We start from the raw sequence: 25465 nt of genomic DNA, 5'->3' as shown, positions 1-25465 counted from the left end.
TCCGCCCTGCTTAGCCACTGCTCTGGGCCCTTGAGATTGAAAAGGAAGGAAGGAGGAAGCAGTTTCCCCGCTGCACTGTGCTGGTTCTAGAGCTCCATCCGGGGCAGGAGTGGGCACCAGTTTGGTCCTGTATCAGGGGCCTCTGTGGAGCAGGGGAGGGCATGTGTTGGGTATGTGAGCTGGAAGTTGGAGTGGATGCTGTCATTCTCAGTGCAGTCTGGACACTTGGGTCCATGGTAGGTCAAATAGAATTAATTAGCTCATTTAGTGTAACAAATCTTTGGGCACTGCTTGGTATGGGACTGGTGGACAAGTGACCCTTGGCCCCTGACAGATCATTGCAGCCAACATATATATGATGTTTTTGCCACTTGCCCTAGTTGACCTACAGGTAGTTATTAAGATGTGCATGTGTGCTGACTTGTCCATCACAGAGATACAAGGGGAAGACAATGAGGATAAGATAAGTGGAAATTAGGTCTAATGTTTCTTTTACCTGCTCAGCATTGTGCTGAGTGAATCCCACTTGAGAGTGCTAGCATGTATTGTTGCTTTCACAGGTAACTTGCATGGTTCAGACACCACTTCATATGTTAGCTCTGGGGAGGGATTGTTTTTGAGTTAGGACTATCTATGTGAAAAGAGGAAGCCAGGCAGATAAATGCTGTCCTTGAATAATTAGTATATGAGCCCCAGCCAGGCCAGACCAGAGTTCTTTGCCTTACCTGCCCTCTTTGTAAAGGCTACCCAGTTTGCCTGGGGTGGTATTTAAGGTTCTTCATGTTCCTGTGCCGTGGCAGGTTACTGAGAAGTAGGGACATGGGAGGCCTGTGCACACCAGGCACCTGCTGTTATTCAGGTGGCTTTCTTTTATTCTTTTTTTAATTTTTTTTTTTTTTAGTTGTTGACAGAGCTTTATTGTATTTATTTTTATGTGGTGCTGAGAATCGAACCCAGTGCCTCACAAATGTTGGGCAAGTGCGCTTCCGCTGAGCCCAGGCCCCAGCCCCTCTTTGTGGCTTTCATAGACTTCTATCCATGTTGCATTTGATCCTGTCAACAGCATCTGAGGACAGAAAGTTCTTTCCCTACCAGGAAGACCAGAGATGGAGGTCTCTGTTGAGTGATGAGTGTCAGAGCAGACCCTGGGGCTTGCTTCCCGGAATGGCTGCTGCTACCTCCTAGAAAGTTTGCCTAGACTGGGCTGGAATGTATTTCTAAATGAGATAGAAAATGGCAAAGCATGTGCAAAGCCCTGTTTACCCCCAGTTCCAAAAAAGAAACAAACAACAACAAAACAAAACAAAAGATCCCAACTGAAAGTTTGCCTGAGTATCTGCCTGTCTTGCCATCCCCTGGTAAGGGGCCTGGAGGTCAAAACCTGAAGAGTAGGATGACTTGCCCTTCTCCTTGGCTTTGCCCCTTGCTCCACACAGGGATTCACCCTTTCCTTCTGTTTGGTCCTGCCTCAGCTTGTTGGAGAGTGGTGGTCTGTGTAGGTGCTAGTCTCTTGCCCAGAAGGTGCCTCCAGGAATGGGCTTGCTCTGAAGTCTTACAGTAGGTCGGGGGGGAGGCCTGAGAACCTGAAGTTACTTGCTTAGAGGCAGGTAAAATCTAGGAAGTTAATCTTTCAAGCTCATTGCTTCAGAGCTTTTATTTCATTTCTTAGGTGTTCATCTCAGTCACCCTGAAGTCTCGATAATAACAACTGTGTGTCCTTGTGTGAATTCTGTATCTCCTTTTACTCTTTTGTGACTGGTTTATCCTTCCTATCAGGAGTGAGGAGTCAGTTTTGACAGGGTTTGGTGCTAGGCTTACGGTTAATAAAAGAGACCTGGAAGTTTCAGAGAGACTCTTAGCTTGGAGCTGGAGCTGTCCTTCCCTGCCTGGGGACCCAGTAGCTTTGGTGAGTTTCCTTGACAACAGGCGAGATAAGCTAAAAATAACCTTATGTAGGGCCTTCAGTGCATGTGAGAGTGCTCTCGTGCCTGTTGTGCTTGGGCTTAGTTCCTGTGGCTTCTGGATGCTACTGGAACACATTTGTGGCAACTTTGTGTGTGTGTGTGTGTGGGGGGGGGCTTAGGTGCTCTCATTTTGAAGGCCCGAAGTTTAGAGGTCAGAGTTAGGTAATCACACAGCATAATTACCTTGGAGTATTAGTGATTGCAGGTGGGGTGTGAGTATAAATTTTAAGAATGGAAATTGGGGGCTGGGGATGTAGTTAGTAGAGCTCTTGCCTAGCATGTGCAATGCCCTGGGTTTGATCCCCAATATTGCAAAATAGAAAAGAGAATTATAAGACCAGGAAGCCATTTTCAATGTCTGGTTTCCCTTTTGCCTACCTGGAGAGGGACAATCCTGGAGGTGTTGTTGTGTTTCAGAACCTCTGGAGCTGTGGAGTTTTGTTCTCTCTCTTTAGAGAATCCCTCCACCTAAGGAGAGCCTTTAACTAGGTTTCTTTCCTAAGATAAAGACACCAAAGTACAAAGGAATATGGATCACTTGTCCAGAGCCACCTGGCTCTAGTTTGCAGAACCTGTGGCTCCCTCCCTTCTGAAGAGGACATATCTAAAGCCAAAGCCAGCTTTCTGTTTTGTAACAGCACTCTGCTTTAGCTAAGGCCCTCTATGGTATAAATTAACTTAGAAGTAGCTTTGTCAGGGCAGGAACTGAATCTCTCTTTACCATACCTGGAATTGATTCCTGTCTTTCTCCATCCTTCCATCCATTAGTAAACATTTGGCTGTGGGCCAGGGTTGAGGAAATAATGAGAACAAAATGTTGTGTTCCAGTCTTAAGAGAGCTTATGGTTATCTGGGGGAGACAGTTACAAAGAAGTTTGCATTGTGGCCAGCTCTGATAGGCAAGAGGTCTGAGGGTTAGGAGAACATCAGGTTAAATCAACAAATTGACAGAAAGTACTGAAGTCTGAGATCAGAAACAAATTCTACAAATTAATATAAAAAAAGAGGCAGAAAATTCAGCAGAAAAAACTGACCAGTAGTTTGATGAACACTTCAAAAAAGCAGATATCCAAATGACCAATATACATTCAAATAGTGCTAATATCATGTGTTAGTCACTGGGGAAATTCAAATTTAGTTCTTCGGGGCCAGGTGTGGTGGTGGTGCATGCCTGTAATCCCAGCAGCTTGGGAGACTGAGGCAGGATGATCACAAATTCAAAGTCAGCCTCAGCAGTTTAGCAAGGTTCTAAACAACTTAGTGAGACCCTGTCTCTAAAATAAATAAAAAGGACTAGGGATATGACTCAGTAGTTGAATGCTCCTGGGTTCAGTCCCCACATAAAAGAAAAAAAAAAAGTTACTGACCAGGCATGGTGGTACATGTCTGCAATCCTAGCAACTCAGGAGGCTGAGGCAGGAGGATTGCAAGTTCAAGGCCAGCCTCAGCAACTTAGTGAAGCCTTAAGCAACTTAGCGAGACCTTGTCTCAAAAACATAAAAAAAGAGCTGGGGATGTAGCTCTGTGGTTAAGTGCCCCTGGGTTCAATTCCTGGTGCAAATCAAAAACAAACAAACAAACAAATCCCCAAAATCTCTCTAAAGTAGGATGGTTCAGAGTAGCCTGATATTCGGTGGAGTTTGTGATTGGCATGGCTCTGGCCCTTTCCCCATGGGGGGCAGGGTCAGTCCCTGAAGGTGTTTCATTTGTGGTGGGGCTTGTCTGGCAGCTCTGTGTGAGTGACATTGCAGAGTCTGCTGATGCTCAGGGTCTGTTGGCAGGCAGAAGACAGAGCTGCACCAATCTAGCCAAGCTTTGATTTGAGTGAGCCAGTAGGTGTGGCTTCCACACTGGTGGTCTTCTCACAGGATGTTCTTGCCAAGTCCAGAGGTCACACTCTGGACTTTGAGGCATTGTGTATCCCTGGGGGAAAAAGCCCACACACTGGGTTTCCTCTGAGAGAATCTAGTCAGTGCTGCTGGCCACTGTGGCAGTCCTGAGAGTCTATAGGGTGCCATGGCAGAGCAGAGGTGGTGCCCTGTGAAAGTCAGGTCTTGGTGGAGAGGATTTTTCAGAGATGGATGGATTTTCCTGAGCGCCTAGAGCCCAGTGCTTTTGGGGATACACTTGGGCCACCTATGCCAGTGCAGGCTCGGGGATAAGCTCCCAGGAAATATATCACGGCCTCTTTTTTGCCTTCTTTGACTACAATTGATCTCTCTTGTATCCCCCACCCAGGGGGCTTAAACAGATTGCATGTGGTGTAGATGCATGCTTCTCTTCTAACAGAGTGCGGCCACCTTGGCATATATCAGAACACTGTTGAGATTGCTGTGTGTCCCATCTGTTCTTTTACTTGACTGCCAGGCCCTGTTTGGGGTCTTTTCACACAGCTCTCTTAGGAGAGGTACACACGTCTCAATAGTCTGGCATTTTTGATGGTTTCCTCTTCTGTGTTTCTGCCACGTAGGAATCAGAGTCAGAAGCAAAGGTAGATGGAGAGACTGCATCAGACAGTGAGAGCCGAGCGGAACCAGCTCCCCCGCCAACCTCCGTAGATGACACCCCAGAGGTCCTCAACAGAGCCCTTTCCAATTTGTCTTCAAGGTAATGTGGCTCAGTGAGGCAGGTATTTATGGGGTCTTTGTACTATGTTTAATATGCACTATGTTTAGTATGCCATGGAATACTTTAGGTCTTAGGATTTCTGGTTCAAGGTTTCGTTTTCTCTCTTTCATATACTTCCACTATGAACAGTTCCTTAAGTTCTCCAGGAAAAGGTGGGAAACATTTCAACTTATTTGAATCCTTGGGTAAAATTTTTGGCTCTTGAGAAGTTGGTCCTTCTAAAAACAGTTTTGTGAATAGATGAAAAACACAAATTATATGACCCCCAAAGTATTATCTAAAAGCATTCCTATGCAGGCCTGCCACCTTGTCCCTTGGAGAAGCTGTATTATGCAGTGGTTAAGGGCATGGAGCCTGGATCCAGACCCCTGGACTCTAGTCCTAGCCTCACCATTTGCTGGCTATGTGACCTGTTCCTCTCATTTCTTCAGTAAAATATGTATGAATATTATGTGTCAATTAAAAAAAATACCATTTGGATTAAAATCTATTTTAAAATTGTAAAAAGCTAGTTGTGTTGAGGATTGAATTAATAATATATGTAAAATTCTTATAAAAATGCCTTGTGCAGGTTGAGCATGGTGACATACATCTGTTAATCTCAGCTACTGGGGAAGCTGAGTTGGGAGGGTCACAAGTTTAAGGTCAGCCTCAGCAACTTAGTGAGACTTTATCTCAAAAAATGAAAAGAGCTGAGTATGTAGTTCAATGGCAAAGCATCTCTGTTCAGTCCAAAGTACCAAAAAACCCAAAACAAAACAAAAAACCCAAGTTTATTAGTGTGTTTATTAGTCATAGCTGTTATTGTCTTTGCCTAATATTATTACCATCAGTGTGATAATACAGGGAAGTGCAGTGTGGAATTGTGGAATTCTGTTGCAAGAAAATGCCCAGAGGTTTTTCTTTAGCTAGATGGCCATAGAAGTCATCCAAGTAGATGCAGAAGCTGTGGGCATTACATCTCTGTTTTTTGCCTGATCTTTACTTCAGACGAAAGCTGGGCATATTTTCTGTAGGCCCTGGAGCACCTGCTGAGTTTGGTTGTGGGTGAGATGCATTAGTACTAATGCTCTGCTCCACCAGCCTGTGACAATGCCTGTCAAGGTAAAGGAGATAGCCTGATAATAGTTAAGCCCAGGGCCCACCAGACTCAGAAAGAGCCGTTTCCCTTAGGTTTGTGCTGTAATTCTTTCTGGGCTCCTAACTGGTGTTTTCTCCTTCCCCTGTTTCTCACCTAGATGGAAGAACTGGTGGGTGAGAGGCATCCTGTCTTTGGCCATGATTGCATTTTTCTTCATCATCATTTACCTGGGACCAATGGTTTTAATGATGATTGTAAGTGCCATTTGCATGTCATTTTAGTTTTACATTCTGTTTGTTCTACAGGATTATTGTCTTTAGTGTCAGATATTGGATTGGCTCTGGAACTCAGTGAGGCTCCAGGCTCCTCAGAATACTTCTAAGCCTTAGACCATCTGTGACTTCTCATCTTTCAGTAGCTAACTGGAGGTTACTGGCATAGGCCAGTTATTTGTAGTTAAAGATGTTGCTTTGTTGTCTTTTTTTAAATTATTTTATTTTTATTTTTTTAACATTTATTTTTTAATTTTCAGTGGACACAACATCTTTATTTTATTTTTATGTGGTGCTGAGGATTAAACCCAGTGCCCCGCGCATGCCAGGCGAGCACGCTACCCCTTGAGCCCCCCAGCCCTCGCTTTGTTTTTAATATTGAATTTATTATTACAGTTTAACTGTGACCCTGGCTGTGTGTTTCTGTGATTCCTGGTTTTGTTTCCTGCTCTTCTGGAACCTCACTTGAGTGCTTAGAGCTTTTGTTAAAACGTCGCAGTCCACAGCGCTGCTCTTGGTCTTCCTGCTGTTATGGAAAGGGCCAGATGATGACAGTTGGCTGCTGAGCAGAGCAGTTGGGGTTTTTCAAATATTTATTACCAAAATCAAATGGGGACACAATTGTTTGAGTCCTGGGAGGTTCTAGAATAAAAAGTTAATCTGAACATCAGCCATGTGAAGCTACTTCCTCTGACAGAGCATTGCCTTGTGGAATAGTGTTGAGGAGGAGGGGAGTGGGATCATCCTGGAAACTGAAGTTTTTATTTAGTGGTTTTGCTTAGGACCTGTGACCTGTTGTTTTTTGTTTCTGAAGATAATAAGAAGAGTGTTCTAATTCTTCTGTGTTTTGCAGGTAATGTGTGTTCAGATTAAGTGTTTCCATGAGATAATCACTATTGGCTACAATGTCTACCACTCCTATGACCTGCCCTGGTTCAGGACCCTCAGCTGGTAAGATCTCTGACCCAGAGGGCCCCTTACCTGATTTAGATGATGTGTTTTGTGGCATGTATTTACATTGATGGTGGGACACGATAGAGTGCCCACCTTAGACTTGTACAAAACCTTTGAGCCTTTCACAGACCAAACTTTGTGGCTGTTTTGAGTCTTCAGTAGCTACTAGGAGTCTGGAATCTTCCTCAGAAGAAATCAGATGGCTGTCTGAGAGGATTTGCAGTGGTATTGGGGTTCCTAGACTTTAGGGACAGGGATAGTATTTGGCCCCTCCAGCTTTCTAGCTCAGTATATTTTTCATGCTGTAGCATCCCAGCATTCCCCTCGGGTCTTTGGGGTTGTCAGGTTGCATATATTGCTGTCTTGGGAACTTGGTTTCACCATCACTAAAACAGATGGTTAAGACTCTTTCCTCAGTTGTTTTCAAATGGTGGGATTGGAGTCCTACTTCCTTGGAGGTACTCAGGGTGCTAGTATGAGCAGGATGAAACTGAAAGCACAGGATCTGGACTCTTCCAGAGAAACTCTGCTTTTTCCTTCTCTAGGAAAGGACTTGGCTGCTATAAAGCAAAAACAAAATAAAGAACTGTACTGCAGATGATATCTGAGACTCCTTTCTGATTAGAAACTTTGCTTTCTTGACCACACTCTTTTCAAGTGGTGACATTTGAGCAGAGCATCACATAGTTCTGAGAAGACTGATAGCAAACATAGACTCTTCTACCCCACTATGCTGGAACCCCAGTTTATTTGTGACTTAGTGGGCTGGACAGTAGGGTTTTGTGCCCCGCAACTTGGTCATGACTGTGGGAGTTGATGTGCTCAGAATTAGGCTGGACATATCCTTCCATGATGTCTCCCTATCACCCAACAATACACACTGCCTCCCAGCCTCCAGATGAATCTGTGATTGCTCCCTGGCTTAGGATGTAGGTCTCCATTGTGGCAGTTAAGATGTAGGTCTCTGTTGTGGCTGTTCTATAGGAGGACAGCTGTATTTTGAATTTTGTTAATATACTCAGGAGGCCTAACCTCTAGCTGTGGTCACTTTCCAAAAGACTTTTTCATGAACAAAAAATAAACTAAATATGAGGGTTTTTTTTTTTAAATTTTAAGTTGTATATGGACTCAGTGCCTTTATTTGTTTTTATGTGGTGCTAGGATTGAACCCAGCACCTCACACTTGCGAGGCAAGTGCTCTACCACTGAGCTACAATTCCATCCCTAAATATGAGTTTTTGAACTTCACAATTTAAAAAAGAAGGAAAGAGAAAATGTCTCTTCCCTTCTCTCCCTTGAATCCTCAGGCTTGGGGTGGTTCTGCCTGGTCCCATACTCAGAATCATCATGGAGGCTACTACACGAGATGTGAGCCATGACTTCTTGCCTCACAGAACTCCCTTGAAAGAGGATGTAAACAAGTGCAGAGTTAATCTAGTGAAAGCGTGTGTGTCAGAGCCAGGCTTCCAAGTGGGAGATGCCCTGAGATGGAGTATAACTAACTGCCTAGTGAAATGAGCAAAGCTAGACTACTTGCTTTAGAAATGAATGGAGAGGTAAATAGCTTGTTAGACCATGTAAGGTTTTATGAAGAAAATGGTGTTTGAGCAATGAATGAATAAATGAATAAGTGAAGAGGATGTTCCAGGTGAGGAAGGGGGAGGATGGACCTTTTTGATAGAAGAGGAATTTTTGTGTGGGTAGAGCAGGATAGTGTCTGGGGAGGCAGAGTGAGGCACGTTTTAGAGGATTCTCAGGTTAGATATGGGAATGCCACAAGAGGGGCAAAAACCAAAGCCTAAGTTTGTGAAAAGGGAAAGTCAATAAAAGCTGCCACAAGTTTTTAGATGAACTGCTCACCTACAGTGTTAGCAGAGAGCAGGGAACCGTAATCTGCTCGTCCCTCTGTGAGCTATCTCTGGGTCTCCAGGCAGATCGGGCTGCTGCTCTCTGTCCTTTCTTCTGTGCTTTCTGAGGGCTTCGCTATAAAGGAGAGGCTGCATGTGCTCCTGCGGCACTGCCCTGTCTTCATTTCTAGGTACTTTCTACTGTGTGTAAACTATTTCTTCTATGGCGAGACAGTGACGGATTACTTCTTCACCCTGGTCCAGAGAGAGGAGCCTTTGCGGATTCTCAGTAAATACCATCGATTCATTTCTTTTACCCTCTATCTAACAGGTATGCATTAATTGCTTCACTAGTTCTTGTGTCTGTATTGTTTTCATCTGTCTGTGGAGAAGGAGTTGGGAAATTCTTTTTTTTCTTTTTAAATTATTTATATATATATTTTTAGTTGTTGATGGACCTTTATTTTTTATTTATTTATTTATATAAGGTGCTGAGAATCAAACCCAGTGCCTCACACATGCTAGGCAAGCCCTCTACCCACCGAGCCACAACCCCAATCCCGAGTTGGGGAATTCTTGTTTAAAGTTTTATAACTGGGACTGTGCTGGGGAGCAAGCTGAGGTTGTACATTGAGCTGTTATAGCGCTATGAGAAATTGAGACCCAGGGAGTTGCGGTTATGGGGATGGCCATGGCTGTCTGTTCCACCTGCTTGAGTATCAGCCTCCTTATGAGGACCAGTGGAGCATGTGTGGCCTTGTCTCAACTCTCTTGTTGGCTGAAATTCTGCAGTGTGACAAACAAAAATCATTCAGTCAGTGACTCTCTTTTAGGGAAGTCATCATAGGAGCAACCTGGAGAAACATTGCAGTGTGGTGGAAGTTTCACTAGATTTACCTTTGAAAAGACTCCATAACCTCAGTGGGCAAGGAATTTAATCTTTCTTTTTCTCTTGTGACACTGGGGATTGAACCCAGGGCCTTGAACATGCTAGGCAAGTGCCCTTACCACTGAACTTACATCACTTTTTATTTTTTAGTTGTATTTATTTTTTGGTACCAGGGATTGAACCCAGGGATGCTTAGCTACTGGACTACATCCTCAGCCCCCGCCTGAGTGTGTGTGTGTGTGTGTGTGTGTGTGTGTGGTTTGTTTGTTTGTTTTAATATTTGAAATAGGTCTTGCTGAGTTGCTTAAGGCCTCACTAAGTTACTAAGGCTGACCTTGAACGTGTTCTACCTCAGCCTTCTGGGGTGCTGGGTTTACAGGCATGCACCACCACGCCCAGCCCTTGTAATTTTTTGAGACAGGGTCTTGTTCAGTTGCCAAGGATGGCCTTGAACTTGAGATTCTCTTGCCTCATCTCCCAAGTTCCTGGAATTACAGTTGGCAATACAGTCTCAGTTACCTCTTCTGTGATCTAGAATTAAAACTGCAGGGCTATTGCAGTAGTTTTTCTGCTCTTGTCTTTGAAATTATGCACTGGTTAACTCCTGTGAAAAAATTAAAGGGCCATTTAACACAGCTAAATGAAATGACTAGAAGAAAGGTAAACATAGAGTGTGATTTATTTAACTCATTTCTCTTCCTCCAAACTAGGATTCTGCATGTTTGTACTGAGTCTGGTCAAGAAGCATTACCGACTGCAGTTCTACATGGTAAGGGGAGAGAGAGAGAGAGGGAGGGAGGGAGGGAGGAAGAAGGAGGGAGGAAGGGAAAGAAGGGAAGAGAGAGAGGGAGGGAGAAGGAGAGAGAAAATGAATTCTTGTTTTAATTGAAGAGCTGCAGAAACTCAACAGGTTTTTCATGCTTTCTGTGACATATCAAAATTCTGGAATGTGATCTATTCTGTATGTATCTGGAACCTTGAGACCATCTCTCTGAGTGCCTTAAGAGTTTAATAAATACTATGAAAAAAAAAGTACCCATGCGTCAGAGCATAGGCTCACTATTGGTCTATCCAGTCCCTACTTTTTTTAGTATTGGGGATTGAATCTAGGGTGCTTTATTGCTGAGCTATATTTTTATTTTTTATTTTGAGACAGGGACTCACTAAATTGCTGAGGCTGTTTTCTAACTTGTGATCCTCATACCTTGGCCTCTTGAGGTGCTGGGATTTCAGGCATGCTCCGCTGTGCCCAGCCACTCCCTGCTTTTTTTTTTAATATTTATTTTTTAGTTATAGGTGGACACAATACCTTTATTTTAATTTATGTGGTGCTGAGGATCAATCCCAGTGCCTCATGCATGCTAGGCAGGCACTCTACCTCTGAGCCACAACCCCACTCCTAGTACTTGCTTTTGATGGGACTCTTATTGGGAGGGACAAAGTGTTACTCTCAGCAGCTTGTTCTGTATTTTTTTACTTCCAGTAAGTCAGGTACAGAAGCAGATCTTTTTTCTGTTTGTCATCAGTTTTCTGTTCTTTAAAGTTATTTCTAAGGTAAACTTGATAGTTTTTCTTCTTTTGCAGTTTGGGTGGACCCATGTAACATTACTGATTGTTGTAACTCAGTCGCATCTCGTTATCCACAATCTGTTTGAAGGAATGATCTGGTGAGTGATGGCAGCAGGAAGCATTTTCCCTCTTATTTTGTGGGTGTTTCTTACATACACCTAGGCTGAGAACCCTGCCTTCCCTTCCAAGCCAGTAGTTCTCACCTTGAGCTATTCAGAATAGCCTTCAAGCTAGTTACAACACAGATGGCTGGTTCAGTAGATCTGGGGTAGGGCCTGAAATTTTGGATTTTCTAGTACATTCCCAGGTGATGCTGATGCTGCCGGTCAGTGCCTAAATTCTAAAAATCTGTTCTAGACTAACAGGTACAGGGATATTTGATCAAAATTTATAACTGTACAGCAACCTGAAATTTGAAAACCTAGAGGGAATATTCAGGAGTTCCTAGAAAATTGTGAACTGCTCATAGTTATAAACAAACTTGAATATATCAGTGACTATAGAAGAGCTTTGAAAATTGTGTAAATTCAACACCTTGGAAGAAAGAAATGGGACCAATCAGGTTAATAGCTGAATGTTATCTAACATGCCAAAGCTGATGAGGAAGAAGCAAGAACCATCCTAAATAAAATATTAGCAGGTAGGATCTGGCAGTTTGTCAGAAGAACATTATACTGTTAATGAGTAGATTTAATTTTAGAAGCATAGTGGTTTTATCAGGAAATGTGTCAGCATTGATAGGAATCAGCAGAATGACTAAGAAGGTAGGTGATCTTAGTGGAAAGGTAAAGGCACATCTTCAGGTAATGAGAGACATGCTTAAGTATTGTGGGTCACATCCAGACTGTCTCTCTCTTCAAATGTTAGAGTTAGAATGTAGTTACATTCACCTCCTGAGGAATTGACAAGTCAGCAAATCTAAAGAGATTAATTAGCTCATGTAAATGTTAGCTTTGGGCATTATTATATTTAAAACAATTATAAAGGCCTGAGTAGGCACTATTTCCTTTTCAAATTTCAGTGTTCTTATTATGCATTTCTTTTTTTTAATATTTATTTTTTAGTTGGACACAATATCTTTATTTATTTTTATGTGGTGCTGAGGATCGAACCTAGGGCTAGCTAGCACTCTACCACTGAGCCACAACCCCAGCCCCCTTATTATGCATTTCTTAAGAGTAGCATGTGCTAAGTCCTCAGATTCATGGCTAAACAAGTCAGTTGAGTCTATAGTGACTAATATTAAATTCTCCAGTGAAGGCTGGGTGTGGTGGTGCACACTGTAATCCCAGTGGCTCATGAGGTGGAGGCAGGAGGATCGTGAGTTCAAAGCCAGCCTCAACAATTTAGTGAGGAACTAAGCAACTCAGTGAGACCCTGTCTCCAAATAAAATTCAAAATAGGACTGGGGATATGACTCAGTGTTTGAGTGCCCCTGAGTTCAATCCCCAGTACCATCCCCACCCCAAAAAAGTTTCCAGCGAAGGTTTAATTATTGTTATAGTGCATTGTTATAGAGACTGTTCTACAAGCCTTGACAAAGTAAATAATGTGGAGTCTGGAAGATAGAGTGAGAAAGGTTCACACACTCCAAATTTCTCCCTCAAGCAGGAAGTTAGGGAATTGTGCCCACAGTTGCTGGGCCAGGAAATCAAGATTTATTTCTATCATGTTAAATTAATAGAAAAACTTTAAAAAGTGTCTTGAGGGTGGAGAGTGAGGAAAGAGATGGTATGAGTATAAACACCACCTGTCTTCATGGTGGGGGTGATTGGTTTAGCAAGAGGAGGGCAAAGAAGAAATATAGGTGTGCATATTGAGGTTTTGTTCCAAGGGTAGTCCTAGGGAAAAGTAGGGCACACGAGTGCTAGAAATAAGCAGTGAAAAAAGTAAGTTAGCTACCAAATATATATATATTGTTCTAGAAATGTACAGGTAACTACTCAAAAAAAATTAGGTAAGAGTAAAAGTGGTTATTTTAGAGACTGGAGATAGGGATGGGGGGGAAGAAGGAAAAAAATTTTCTCCTTTTACAATTTATATCTGTATTATGTGTATATATTACTGTATATTGAAAAAAGAATAGAATGACATTTATAGATACTCTCTATTTATTCAGCAGTCATTCAGTAAACATTTCAATGCCTGCTATGTGTCAAGTATTATGTATGGATTTTGATGTTTACTTTCTTTGTATTTTATACCACAATAGGTTACAAATGCACTATCAGCTTTTTGGTTCTGGAATTTATCAATGGCATTGTTGGTGGACTACTGAGGTACTATCATCTTGGTAGAGTTGATTCTCACTTTGTTTTGTTTCCTAGGTTCATTGTCCCCATTTCTTGTGTGATCTGTAATGACATCATGGCCTATATGTTTGGCTTTTTCTTTGGTCGGACTCCACTCATCAAGGTAAACGATCACCCTAACATAAAATATCACCATGAGGGTAGGATGGTACTTTCTATATGAGTAGGTTAATGTGGCAGACAGAAGGAAATCTAGCTGGTGTGCACTGTGGCTGTGTAACCATGTGCCCCTGGGGGTAGACTGGTAGTAAATTAATTGTAAGGGAAAAGCCAAAAGAAAACATTGACAACTACTCATTAAAAAAAAAAAAAAAAATAACGAAATGTTTCTATAGACTTAAAGCACACTCTCAGAGCTTTGATCTGATTTGTGTGTTGTGATTAAATTAGTACGTAGTTTAATAATAAGAATATTTGAAACAGAAAGGAAACTGAAGGGTATAATTTAGGGAAAAAGGAAGCCATGTTTTGGAAATTTTAGAAGGTAATGTGGTTAAAAGAATAGGGTTTCTTTTTCTTTTTTTTAAATTGATTTAAAAAAAAATATAGCGGAATGCATTACAATTCTTATTACACAGATACAGCACAATTTTTCATATCTCTGGTTAAGAATAATGGTTTTATGACAGAGATATTTTTCACAAGTAATCTTTCTAAAGCCTGAGTCACTGACATCCTTTGCTAAGAATGTGCTCTCTGTCCACAGCTTTCTCCAAAGAAGACCTGGGAAGGCTTCATTGGGGGTTTCTTTGCTACTGTGGTGTTCGGCCTTCTGGTAGGTGGAGGTTCCTAGCCGGGTGGCAAAGAGGACAGAGGCCTCACTCCACACTTCAAAGGCCTGTGCAGGGCTGGGGAGTGTGTCTCACTAGACAAGGAACTCTGTCCTGCTGATTACCTTGCCCCAAAGAGATGCATGAGCATGGAACACTCTGTGAGGGGTACAGTAGTGCTGGCTGTTCTTTACCCACCAGTTTCCAGGCAGGGTTTTGGCAGTCGTGAGATAAGGAACCTTGTAAACCCTCTCATCCCTAGGCATGGTGATACTTCTCATCCCTAGGCATGGTGATACTTGAGCAGACAATGTTCTTGTCCAGGCATTTGGTATTTCAAGATCAGGGTGAGTGACACCCAAGAGTAAGGGCTGAGGTGAGATAAGCTTCTCCAGCCCTGAATTTTTCCTACTTATAACCTGCCAGAGGTAGATGATCTTTCAGCCCTTTCAAGGACACCACTTCCTGCCTCGGACCTTGAGGCCAGTCTCTCCCTTTTTTAGTGTTGCCTGACTGTCCCTTAGTGCTGCTCTCCCCTGGCTTTATTACGTCTAGCCTTCTTTCTCCTGGCTGGCTGCTGTCATTGTACCATACTCCCATGACCTCCCTCCAGTTGTCATTGAGTTTAGAGATCCTGAGAAAAATAGATTAGAGCTCCCCCAAATGGGAAGAAATGTCTTGTAGTTAAATTCCTTTTCAGGGTCCATGTGTTTGGGCACATCTGAGTGAGACCTCAGTGAGCATAAACCTCTTTTATTAAAAAAATTCAGGTAAAATGCACATGTGGTAAAACATGAACCTCTGACTTTGTACATAGCTTGCAGAGAGCAGGATGGTGGACACGGAGGAACAAACGTGTCCAAGCCAGATGTCGGCCATCCTGATGAACGCAGCTCGTCTTCATGCCTGTGTCTCTCTCCCTCATTCTCAGCTGTCCTACGTGATGTCTGGGTACAGGTGCTTTGTCTGCCCTGTGGAGTACAACAACGACACCAACAGCTTCACTGTGGACTGTGAGCCCTCGGACCTGTTCCGCCTGCAGGAGTACAACATTCCTGGAGTGATCCAGTCAGTCATTGGCTGGGTATGTGCCACTCACAGGGGGTGAATGGGTGGGACATGACTGCAAAGAGGAGCCCCCTCCACCACCTACCCTCCAGAGCCACTAGCTTCGGGGTGAGGGCAGGAGACCTTTCTCTTCACTTTACATTTAGGGCAGTGGTTCTCAAAAAGTGTGTTTTGTGGGTTCCTTTAGAGGGATCCTTCAGGTACCAACTATTTTCATAATATTACAATGAATTTATGTGCCTTTTCCACTCTGCTCACATTCTCTATGATGGTACAAAAACAGCAGGTGGGAAAACGGCCAGCATCTAGGCATGAGTTAAGGCAGCGGCACAAATAGGGCTGGCAGGCAGTACCCTCTTCATGCTACCCCCTTACAATGCAGACAAGCCAGTTGCTCTTACACCTTTGATGAAATGGTAAAATTGCTAATTTTATTAAAGTTTGACCTTGAGTGCACACGATTTTAATACTCTGCCGAAATGGAAAATGTGCATAAAACGTTCCCTGCTAAATATTGCTGTGTGCCTGAAGGAAAAGCATGTGCAGTTGTTTGGGTTGTGGAATGAACAATCTGTTTTTTTCTAGGAACATAATTTTTATTTGAAAAGAATATGGCAAAAATATCTTTTCAGATTGGGTATTTAGCAGACATTTTTCTGAGAAGGAACAAAATGAGCCTGTCACTCAAGGAAAATGACAGCAAATGCTAACCAATGATAGAACTTGGCTTCTAAGTGAAAGTTTGTATTTTGGAAACATGTACCTGCCACTGTAGGCATGACAGCCTCCTACTTCTTAAAGACTTTTCTGATGAGATCCATAGTGATTTTAGTAGGTGACATTTTGACATTGGATAATGAAATGTATCTACATTTGGAAGACTTATATAACTTAGCAAACCTGTATTTTCTAGATGGTCAATGTATGGTTCCACAGTCACACATGGGCAAAAGATTTCATTCAGAGTGTGAGACGGATGATGTGAGAGAGCACGAAAAATTAATCTGTAGGATTTCAGATTCCACATTGCATCCAATTTTTAAGAAACAGCCTCTGTCACATTCTGTTGTAGTGTTAATATGCATTATTATTTGAGAAGACTACTAAAATATGCTTCATTTTTGAACTGTGTAAGGCTGGATTTTCTTTATATACTTTCGCCAAAATATTGCAGCAGGTTGAATGCAGAATATTTTTGGGGGGATGGGGGGACTGGGAATTGAACCTCGGGGATGCTTTACATTTGAGCTATACCCCCAACCCTTTTTATTTATATTTTGAGATGTTCTTGCTAAATTGCTGAGGCTGGCCTTGAACTTAAGGTCCTCCTACCTTAGCCTCTTGTAGCTGGGATTATGGGCATGCACCACCATGACTGACCTGAATACAGAATATATTAATGTCTTCCATTAAGCCAGATGTTAGAAATTTATAACAATGTAAAGGAAAAAATCTACTCTTCTTCTTGATTTAAAAAAGTGTAATTAGTTTCATCAAGAGTTATTTCTCTTCACATGTAATAAGGCTGGATTTGTATGCATCTTGACTTTTATTTCACTTATTTTTTTCTAGAAAACAGTCCGGATGTATCCCTTCCAGATTCACAGTATTGCCCTCTCCACCTTTGCCTCACTCATCGGCCCCTTTGGCGGGTTCTTTGCAAGTGGATTCAAACGAGCCTTTAAAATCAAAGTAGGCAGAGGTTTCCTCTTTATTCCTTTCATCTCACTCTCCTTGCCCACCTTCTGCCTTCCTCCCCTCTTTCCTACCCCATCAGCCATCGACATAGCACCAGACTCTGGCACCCTGGTGATTAATACATGCTCTTCTTGACCCAGGTGCTGCATTCATGTGGGTTAAACAAAAGTATATTTTTTCTAAGAAAATTCTATAGTTGGTTTTCAGTTTGTTAATTTTGTTATCTCTTTAAAAGAACATTTTGTAATTTATTAAGCTTGTATTCTATAATTGCCTTATCATTTGATTTAGTTCTTTCTCTTGCCCTTGACTACCTAACACAGCAAGAGTTATTTCTCTTCACATGTAATAAGGCTGGATTTGTATGCATATTGACTTTTATTTCACTTACTTTTTCTAGAATAAAAAATTGGGGTGGAACATTGGGGTGGGACTGTCAGTCTTGTGTTTGGTTGTTGACTGAAGCCAGGCTTGCCTGTCCTTCTCTGCCTTAAACAGGACTTTGCCAATACCATTCCTGGCCATGGAGGCATCATGGATCGCTTTGACTGCCAGTACCTGATGGCCACCTTTGTCAATGTATACATTGCCAGTTTTATCAGGTATAGTGCCTTTCCATCTGAACCAAGTTGGCAGCTTTGTAAGTATGGTGCTTTTCTAGAATTTTGGCTACATCTAAGTTCCAGTGAAAAACCATCTCAAATATGAACTCAGTTTCAGTTGTCATTGTGCATGAGGCCCCATTCTGCCCTTAGAAGAGAATCTGCAGATCAGAGCAGTAGTTTTCTAGTAGCCCTAGAAGCAGCTGGGCCTACTCAGGGCTGTTTCTTCATGTTCTGTTGCAGAGGCCCTAACCCAAGCAAATTGATTCAGCAGTTCCTGACCTTGCGACCAGATCAGCAGCTCCACATCTTCAACACGCTCAAGTCTCATCTGACTGACAAGGGGATTCTGACAGCCACCACAGAGGACGAGTAGGGGCCCCCCAGGGCCAGGAGAGCAGGAGCAGAACTGAGTGCAGGGCAGGTCTCCAAGACAAGCCCAGCTGCTGTGACTTAGACAATGACAAGCTTCAACTCACTGTCTTTTTTTTTTTTTTGGTTGGGGGGGGAGGCAGGTTTTTTTTTTTTTTTAATTTGTGGGTTAAAAAAATATGTATATACTGTCTTTGTGTTTATGATTTGGATTGTGAGTAAACTGTAGTTGAGTTGGAAAGAAGTCATGAGGGCAAAACCATTTGGGTATATTAAACAGAAGAATTGAGCAACCCGGAAGACAGTGTTGCCCAGCTCAGGATGTGATCCCTGTCAAGCTGTTACTGGACCCAGTGAGAGTGGCATTCATCTGTGTGAACCCATTTAGGTGGCTCTCCCACTAGTGCTGGGCACACAGCTTGGACACCTGCTGTTCTTGACAGCATTCACTGGCTCTTCTCTACCAGTGCCTGCCTGGGAGCTGTGGAGGGTTGCCCTCTCCAGGCTAAAGGAATGCAGGCTTGTTGATCAGAGGAGCATTCTGTCCACACTGAAGCCCTGCAGAGGCTCAAAGAAGCTCTGCTTTATGTATGGTTTCACTTCATTTCAGACTGAAAGAAGGTTTTAGTTTTTATTTTTATTTTTGAAAGCATGAAAAATTATTTATGATAGTCTGGAAAAACCCCACACTGTAATATTTCAAGTGTATGCAGTAGAAGCACTGAGTAACTGAGCCCCCCTTCCTATGATTTAGGCTCCAGTGTCTCCTGGAGGACAGTCCAGTGAACTTTGTCTTTTCAGGGCTGAGGCCGTTGGCATTTGTGCTGTAGACTTGCTGCTGAGTCCTTCCTGGGGGCCCTCACTGGGGACCCTAACCAGAGGCAGGGAGAGAGGGCTTTTGGTTTGCACGCCCCTCGCTGAACACCATGTAGCTGCTGTGTTGTGTATATATTACTCTTGAGGCAAGTGTGTATCTATGTTTGTTCTAAAACACCCTTATTTCTTACCATGATTTCAATTATACCATGACTTGTTCATTGAATCCATAAAGTCCTGCTAAAAACTATGGCATAACTAACCTATGAGAGGCCTGGCTATTCTGAAGATTAAATGTATACTTTTTATATAATGTGACCAGTTTAAATGTAGTGTGTATTTTACTGGGGACCTTTTGTTGTAGTTACTGTTTGTGTAAACTGATTTATTTTTCCCCTTCCCTACTCATTAGGGTGAGATGGGCTTTGGGAAAATGATTAGTTCTTTGGCCAATGCACAGTCAAGCACAGGGGAGAGAACCTGGTGTACAGATGTGTTAAAATTATTCCATGGCATGGTTGCTTTCATTGCTAGTGACAGCAGGACTTGCTTCAGCACCTTGGTCTGGTTTGATTTATGCTGTGAGTAAACTACAGCTCTGAGTTGGAAAGTCACTGGGGTAAAACCATTGGGTTTTTAACACAAAGTATTGAAGAACCTGGAAGACGGTGTTGCCCCTTTTTGGAAGTCTGGTTGGTTCTGGCCCTAAGTGTGTGTGTGTGTGTGTGTGTGTGTGTGTGTTTAATGTTGGCCTTCCTGCCTCCTGAAGGCTCATAATCAGCCAGGTGACTGAAGCATCCACAGGGGACTCTAGAGCCCTCACAGAGTTTGAACTCACATATCTGTGTGATCCCTCCTCGTGGGTGTGAAGCATCTGTTTTTCACTGAACTGTCATTTTAGTTTCAGCTTCATGGCTTTTCTTTTTTGGGCCCAAGGTCCTCTTAAGAACAAAACATGTTATGCTGGAGGTTTATATTCTGGCTGTGTGTCCCTGGGCAGGAAGCCTCACTCTAGGGTCCTCATTTTCTGAGCTTCTTTTACACTGTTCTGTGATTCCCCAGAGCAAGTTCTTATTACTCCTGGGCACCCGAAAAGGAAATGCTTTCAGGTATTTTCTAAATGCTTGTCCTCAGGATGTGTCAGTGTCTTAGCAACTAATCTTCAACAGAGATTAGGAGTGAAACTAGTTTTCTGATTGAAGAATGAACTTGGATCACCAAACTAGACATAGAAGGGTACCTCCTTTGTCTCTTGTGATCTCATTGTGGGCAAGTGGTGGGGTCCTTATGAACGGAGGGGGGAGAGGGTATCTCAGTGGGGGCCCAGGAGCAGGGACTCACTCTGAAACCAGGCTGCCTTTGGATGGGGGAGTCTGGGGCCAGCAGCTGAGGCTTACCCTCCTTTGTGGAAGTGGTCACTGACGGAGGATCCTGGGGAACTAAAGCTGGATACTCACTAGAGCTGTCAGCAAGAGGCTAGAGTGGCAGCTGGGGTTTTATTTTTTTTCTGATTTCCCTAAGTGCTTTCTAGTGGAGGAGGAATTTCCCAGTCAGGTGGAGAGGAGAGCAATGCCACCTTGTGTCTGTATGACAGTGTTTCTTTCTCCCACTTTCAGACAAGCTCCAGAGACTATTTTAACATGCTCCCAAGCAGATCCTAGTGACTTGCACAACCTGCTTTAGACCCATTTTTTTTTTTTGTCAGACATAAAATGTGACTGGAACTGTGTGCCCTCCCTTGTCATGAATCCAGTATTTGTCACCTCCACGCTTAGTTAATGTGTGTCCCACTTGTTTATGTATTCATAAGTAGTATGTAGTCCTGATTCAGAGATTTTTGCTATGTTTTGCCATTTGTATCCCATACATTCCCAGCAGCCTTCTGAGGTAACCGAGAGAGCCACGAACACCTTCCCAGGAGAGAGCTTCCGCAGGGTAGTAAGGTGGAGTCGGGACTATCTCCATCTCACACTGTGAGCCCCACAGGACAAGGATGGCTGGTGCCTCAGCCAGCTCCACCTGAAATGTTACAGCATTCTCCCCCTGAGGCTCAGGAGGCCTGGCCCCTGCCAGGTTGGAGCTTCAGTTGCTGTTCGCTCACCCTGGTGAAATAAGGAGATGACCAACTAACCAGGGCTGACATGGAGGCCTGGGCCTGGGCATCCCTGGTGAGTTCCACTCGGGCTGCTCACCGTGCTCGTGGGGTTGTGAAGTTTCCCTTTGCTGGTGTGCACCACCCTCTTAAATGCTTCCAACACCGAAAAAGCACACAATTGTGTTTACTCCTGAAAGTGAAGCCTTGAAGACAGCTGGGCCTTATTGTGTTTATTCCTTTTTTGCCTGTTTCATATTTGGAACCATTTAGTAGCTATAGTGTCATCACATTGACAAAAGTATTTATTCTTAATGTTGTATAGTTCTACAGTGGATGTGGGGGGTGAAGTGTACCTTTAAACTGTATACAGGTGAACTTGGACATGGACTTTTATCCTATAACTTGATCTGCATTATTCAAGAAAATTCCAGAAAATATATTTTAAGGGAAACTACACAGACCCTGTGACTTGTGTGTAGGCTAGTTGTAGAATTGGCAGGGGGCTTATTTGAACGGATCTCCAAGTTCAGCTCCCCACCGTGGGTCTCAGTAAGCTCAGGTCCATCCGCTGTTGAGTGTAGGGTGCGGAGAAGGTGAAAAACTCATGGCGCAGAGCGTCCTTTGTAGGAAGACTGTAGCGTCCTCCCTATGAAGCCAGCCCAGGTGGATGTCCAAGGGAAATTTCATCACTCTGCCAAATGTGGTATGTCACTGTCCAAATCTCTCCCTGTTCTAGTAATATCTTAGGTACCTTTGTCTTCTGTCTTTCAGAGGAACTCCACCTTGGCGTATGGTTGTGCACACTGTGCTTACATGTGGAAAAAGGGGTGAAGTCAGGGTGGGGGTGTGATTTTTTTTTTTTGAATCCAGGGTTCCTTTTCTTCTCAGGTAAGGGTGGGGAAGATGTCCGGATGAACTTCATAGACACATCACAAGACAGTAAGCTGGTTATGGACTCTATACTTGTCTGGAACACAGGAATCCACAAAGGGCAGCAGGGTCTCACTGTCAGCAAATTCTTGGTCAGAACCTCATATTCCTTTTTTAATCATGGTCAAAACCAACTTCCTTTCCCCTTTATCTCTGTCCTCAGGGCTGCCCAGCTTCCAGTTTTTAAGGAGTTGAACAGCTGTGACTTCCTGACTCAGTTTGTGGGGTTGGATGGGGGCCTTATGGCACAGTCCATAGAGGGTGCTAGGGTTTGGATCCAGTAGTGATGAAGGGTCCTCATTTAAGGGCTCTGCTGGGCCTACTTCCCCTTGAGCCTGGGCTCTCCCAGTCCACATCCTTGGGAGGTGGCCCATCCTCACAGGCAGATGACTAGCCACTGTTTCCATTGGAGTGTGGCCCACCTTTCTGCCCCTTCCATTTCCCACACTCCTCACTTCAGGTTGACCATGGTGACGGCTCCTAGTCTCAAGTGGCTGTTCTCACCAGGGCTGCCCCCTTGATTGGGCAGAGCTCTTACTTTTTTGATGGAGATTGTATTTTCCAAGGCCAGACATTACCATTTTGAGGGCAATTTAGGAGGAATATTTTGGATGCTAGAGTGGTAGGGTTTTAGGACATGTGGGTGAGTTATGAGAATAAAGGAGTAGGATATGTGAAGTCTAGGGCTTTATGGCCAGTGGGTTTCAAATCCACTTGTTGTTCAAAGACCCTGCTCCCACTCCTCTGCCAGTGCCTATTCTCTGCTTCTCCTTATTCTCTAGCTAACGTGACATTATCAGTGTATTTATTAATGATTGTAATCATACAGTGCTTAATATGTGCCAAGCACAGTGCAGAAGGTTTGCGTACATTATTCCCTTAAAAACATAAACCAGCTTTGGATTAGGTTCCCATTTTGCAGATGCAGAAACTGAGGCTCTGTGAGGGAGGCTGAGAGCATTGGTTAAGACAGACTTCAATCTGGGATAGCATGAGCTGTGGGCAGATTGCTAGTCTACTGTCAGCCTCCACCTCTCTGACCCAGTTGGAACTGAAATTGATCAGGAAGATTTAATGGGATAATGTGGGCCAACATTTAGCTCGGTGTCTGGCACATAGTAAGCGCTCAATAAATAGTAATTTTTTTGAGCTCAGCTGGCAGTTTGACCCACACTGGTATAATGCCAGAGACTGGGTTCTTGGCTATCACACTGCCACTGCCCTGGACACAACCCGATGCTCACGGTTTGGAAAGTGACCACCCAGTCCTTCTGAGAGTAGTAGTCCAACTGTAGCACCCTACTTGAGCATCTTGGTGGTTTACACATTGTTTAGGAGGCACACCTGATCAAAGGAAAGAGGGCTTCAGGATGTTCAGAAATTCTCGGTTCTTAGCGGGAGTGGCTTGCTGAGAGTTGTCCGCTTGCTGTGGCCTTGGTCTGGACTGCCCATGGAGGAGAGGCCGTTTCCTCTAGCCTGGAGGTGCCTCTGCTCTGGACAGTGAGAGCTGTTTCTGACTCATTCTGGACTCCACTTCCTACCCTGGCTAAGCTCTGTGCACACAGCTCAGGAACCTGTAGTTTCCTGGATGGTTTCAGGGGCCAAGAAGAGTGAAGAAAACAAACTTGTGCTGAAGCAGGTTACGTCAGCTGGAAGCCTTGAAGCTCTGCCTGTATCCTTAAGCGGTAACAAGTTGGCCTTGTTTTTGTGTTTTCCTAAAGGCATTAGGATAGAGCAGGTGAGGACAGGTGGTGTGGATGATTTCTCTTGGATTCTGGGTTAGCAAAGGATTCAGTGGCTTATTCATGAACGAAGGGAGAACAGTCACTGGATTAAGTGAAAAATGTTTCTTTAACTTAGTTTCTGAATGGAGATAGGGGAGTTGGGGGATGTGTTGAAATGGAGGTGTCCTTACTCTGAAGGAATGATTCTGGCCAGTGGGATCCAGGGGATTCTTATGCTGGTTGAATGATCATGTAGAACTAATGGCTTCACTGGGGATTGTCTGTTGGGTTTGTAGTGAGCCCCTAAGGCCCATTGCTAGAATTTAAATATTGGTCTCTTCTCTTCAGTTCATGATTGAGGGTGACGATAATGACAGTGGTTGTGGAGGTTTTTAGTAAACAGCTACTGATCTGGGCTTGTCCTGGAGGCCCTCGTGTCTTTTCAGTATCCTACCCCTGACACTTCCTCCCTCCTTGTGCTATCTGCCAGGCCCAGGCAGCCTTTTATCTGGAGAGGGTGGCTGGATACCCGGTGAACTGTCCTGCAGTGCTCTCCCAGGCACTGGGCAGGCCTCGCTCTCAGCTCCTAGATGACTTCCCTTTTCTCCAAGTAAAATTGTGTTTGCTAGTGTGAGCCACACAGCCATCTCGTTCCTCAGTCCTGGAACACCTTCTCACCTCCATTAGGTTCATGCACAGGTTCTGCTGGGTTTTCTCGGAAGAACACCAGTATACAAAAGAGGTTAAGAACGAAAGTGGGCAGAACATGCAAACATTTTGAGTGTCCTTTGTGTGTGGGTTCCTTTGAAATCCTCTGTACACAGAGCTAGGAGCTTTAGTAAGCCCTGTTTCTGCCCTACAGTGTGCTGGCTGGGTATTTGGGGCTGATTACCAAGACAAAGAGCTGGGCAGACATTGGGCCTATGAAACCAAAGGACTTGGAAGTAGGAGAGATCAGGGACTTGGAGGCAGCAAATTGTTCTTGTCTAAGGGACTCCTGAGACACTGAGAGGGCAGAGCAGGGGCCTGGAGTTTTGCACGGAGGACAGACTCTTAACAGAGGCCAGCTGAGTACTGACAGGCCCCGGTGGCTTGTGGGTGTGGGGACCAGGAAACAACTCAGAAAACCCATCCATGGCGATTTGAAGCTCATGAATTATCTAGCACTGATACTGATACCAAATTTTAATATTTATTGATACTTAATACCTTCCAAAACAGGAGGGGTAGGTCAAAATGATAGAGACAGGGCGGAGCACCCCCAGGGCAGATTTTTGGCTCCCCCTTTGTATGGAGGGACCTAGTGGCATTGAGTTGTCTTGCACTGGATAGGCTGGGTGTTGACAGTGTTCATGTCCTCAGACACAGCAGCCTGAAAGCAGCTCTTGGGTGCGTGGAGCCCGATAGGAGTCCTTTGGTCTCCCAGATAGGCATGTGCTTGTGCGCTCCTACTGTGCCCTTTACCCACCTTGATGTTTCACTAAATCAGTGTTTTTGCCACAGCTGATCTTTCTCTGTGCACTTCTGATTAGTGTTGAACAATACATGTAGGTTCTTTTTGAACGAAGTGTACGAACATGATATACTGTACATTGAAAAGTATTTACCTTATTTATATACCTGAGTGTTCCTACCACACAAATAAACATATATTAAATTCTAGGTTGCCTGTGGTTTTTGATGGGGGGAGTACATTTTGGAGGCCAAGGGTACAGCAGGGCCGTGCCGTCCTGGTGGGGATTACTTCCCAGTGCTGCTGACCCCTCTTTGCCTCTGGAGTCACCTCTGTCCATGGCCTTCAAGCCTGCACCCCTGGTGTTCTTCCCACCTTCTTGGTTGCTCCTCCTTAGCTCTCCTCCTCTCTGGGTGGCTCT

At 43.9% G+C, this 25465-nt stretch overlaps 1 protein-coding gene across 1 annotated transcript in view; it reads left to right on the top strand.

Moving 5' to 3' along the window:
- Cds2 (CDP-diacylglycerol synthase 2) overlaps positions 1-25253 on the top strand; it is a 63651-nt gene extending 38398 nt beyond the window's left edge. Inside the window, exons 2-13 of the mRNA XM_005320497.4 lie at positions 4435-4571; positions 5831-5927; positions 6799-6896; positions 8938-9077; positions 10346-10404; positions 11220-11302; positions 13532-13619; positions 14223-14291; positions 15218-15370; positions 16927-17046; positions 17551-17654; positions 17898-25253. Of these exons, the coding sequence (XP_005320554.1) occupies positions 4435-4571; positions 5831-5927; positions 6799-6896; positions 8938-9077; positions 10346-10404; positions 11220-11302; positions 13532-13619; positions 14223-14291; positions 15218-15370; positions 16927-17046; positions 17551-17654; positions 17898-18030 (1281 nt within the window). The 3' untranslated portion in view covers positions 18031-25253. The remainder of the gene's footprint in view (positions 1-4434; positions 4572-5830; positions 5928-6798; positions 6897-8937; positions 9078-10345; positions 10405-11219; positions 11303-13531; positions 13620-14222; positions 14292-15217; positions 15371-16926; positions 17047-17550; positions 17655-17897) is intronic.
- Positions 25254-25465: the final 212 nt, after the last annotated feature.

This window comes from Ictidomys tridecemlineatus, chromosome 5, assembly GCF_052094955.1.
Source record: "Ictidomys tridecemlineatus isolate mIctTri1 chromosome 5, mIctTri1.hap1, whole genome shotgun sequence".
Lineage (NCBI taxonomy): Eukaryota > Metazoa > Chordata > Mammalia > Rodentia > Sciuridae > Ictidomys > Ictidomys tridecemlineatus.
Note: the sequence above shows the minus strand (reverse complement) of the source record. Positions and strands in the feature narration are given on the sequence as shown.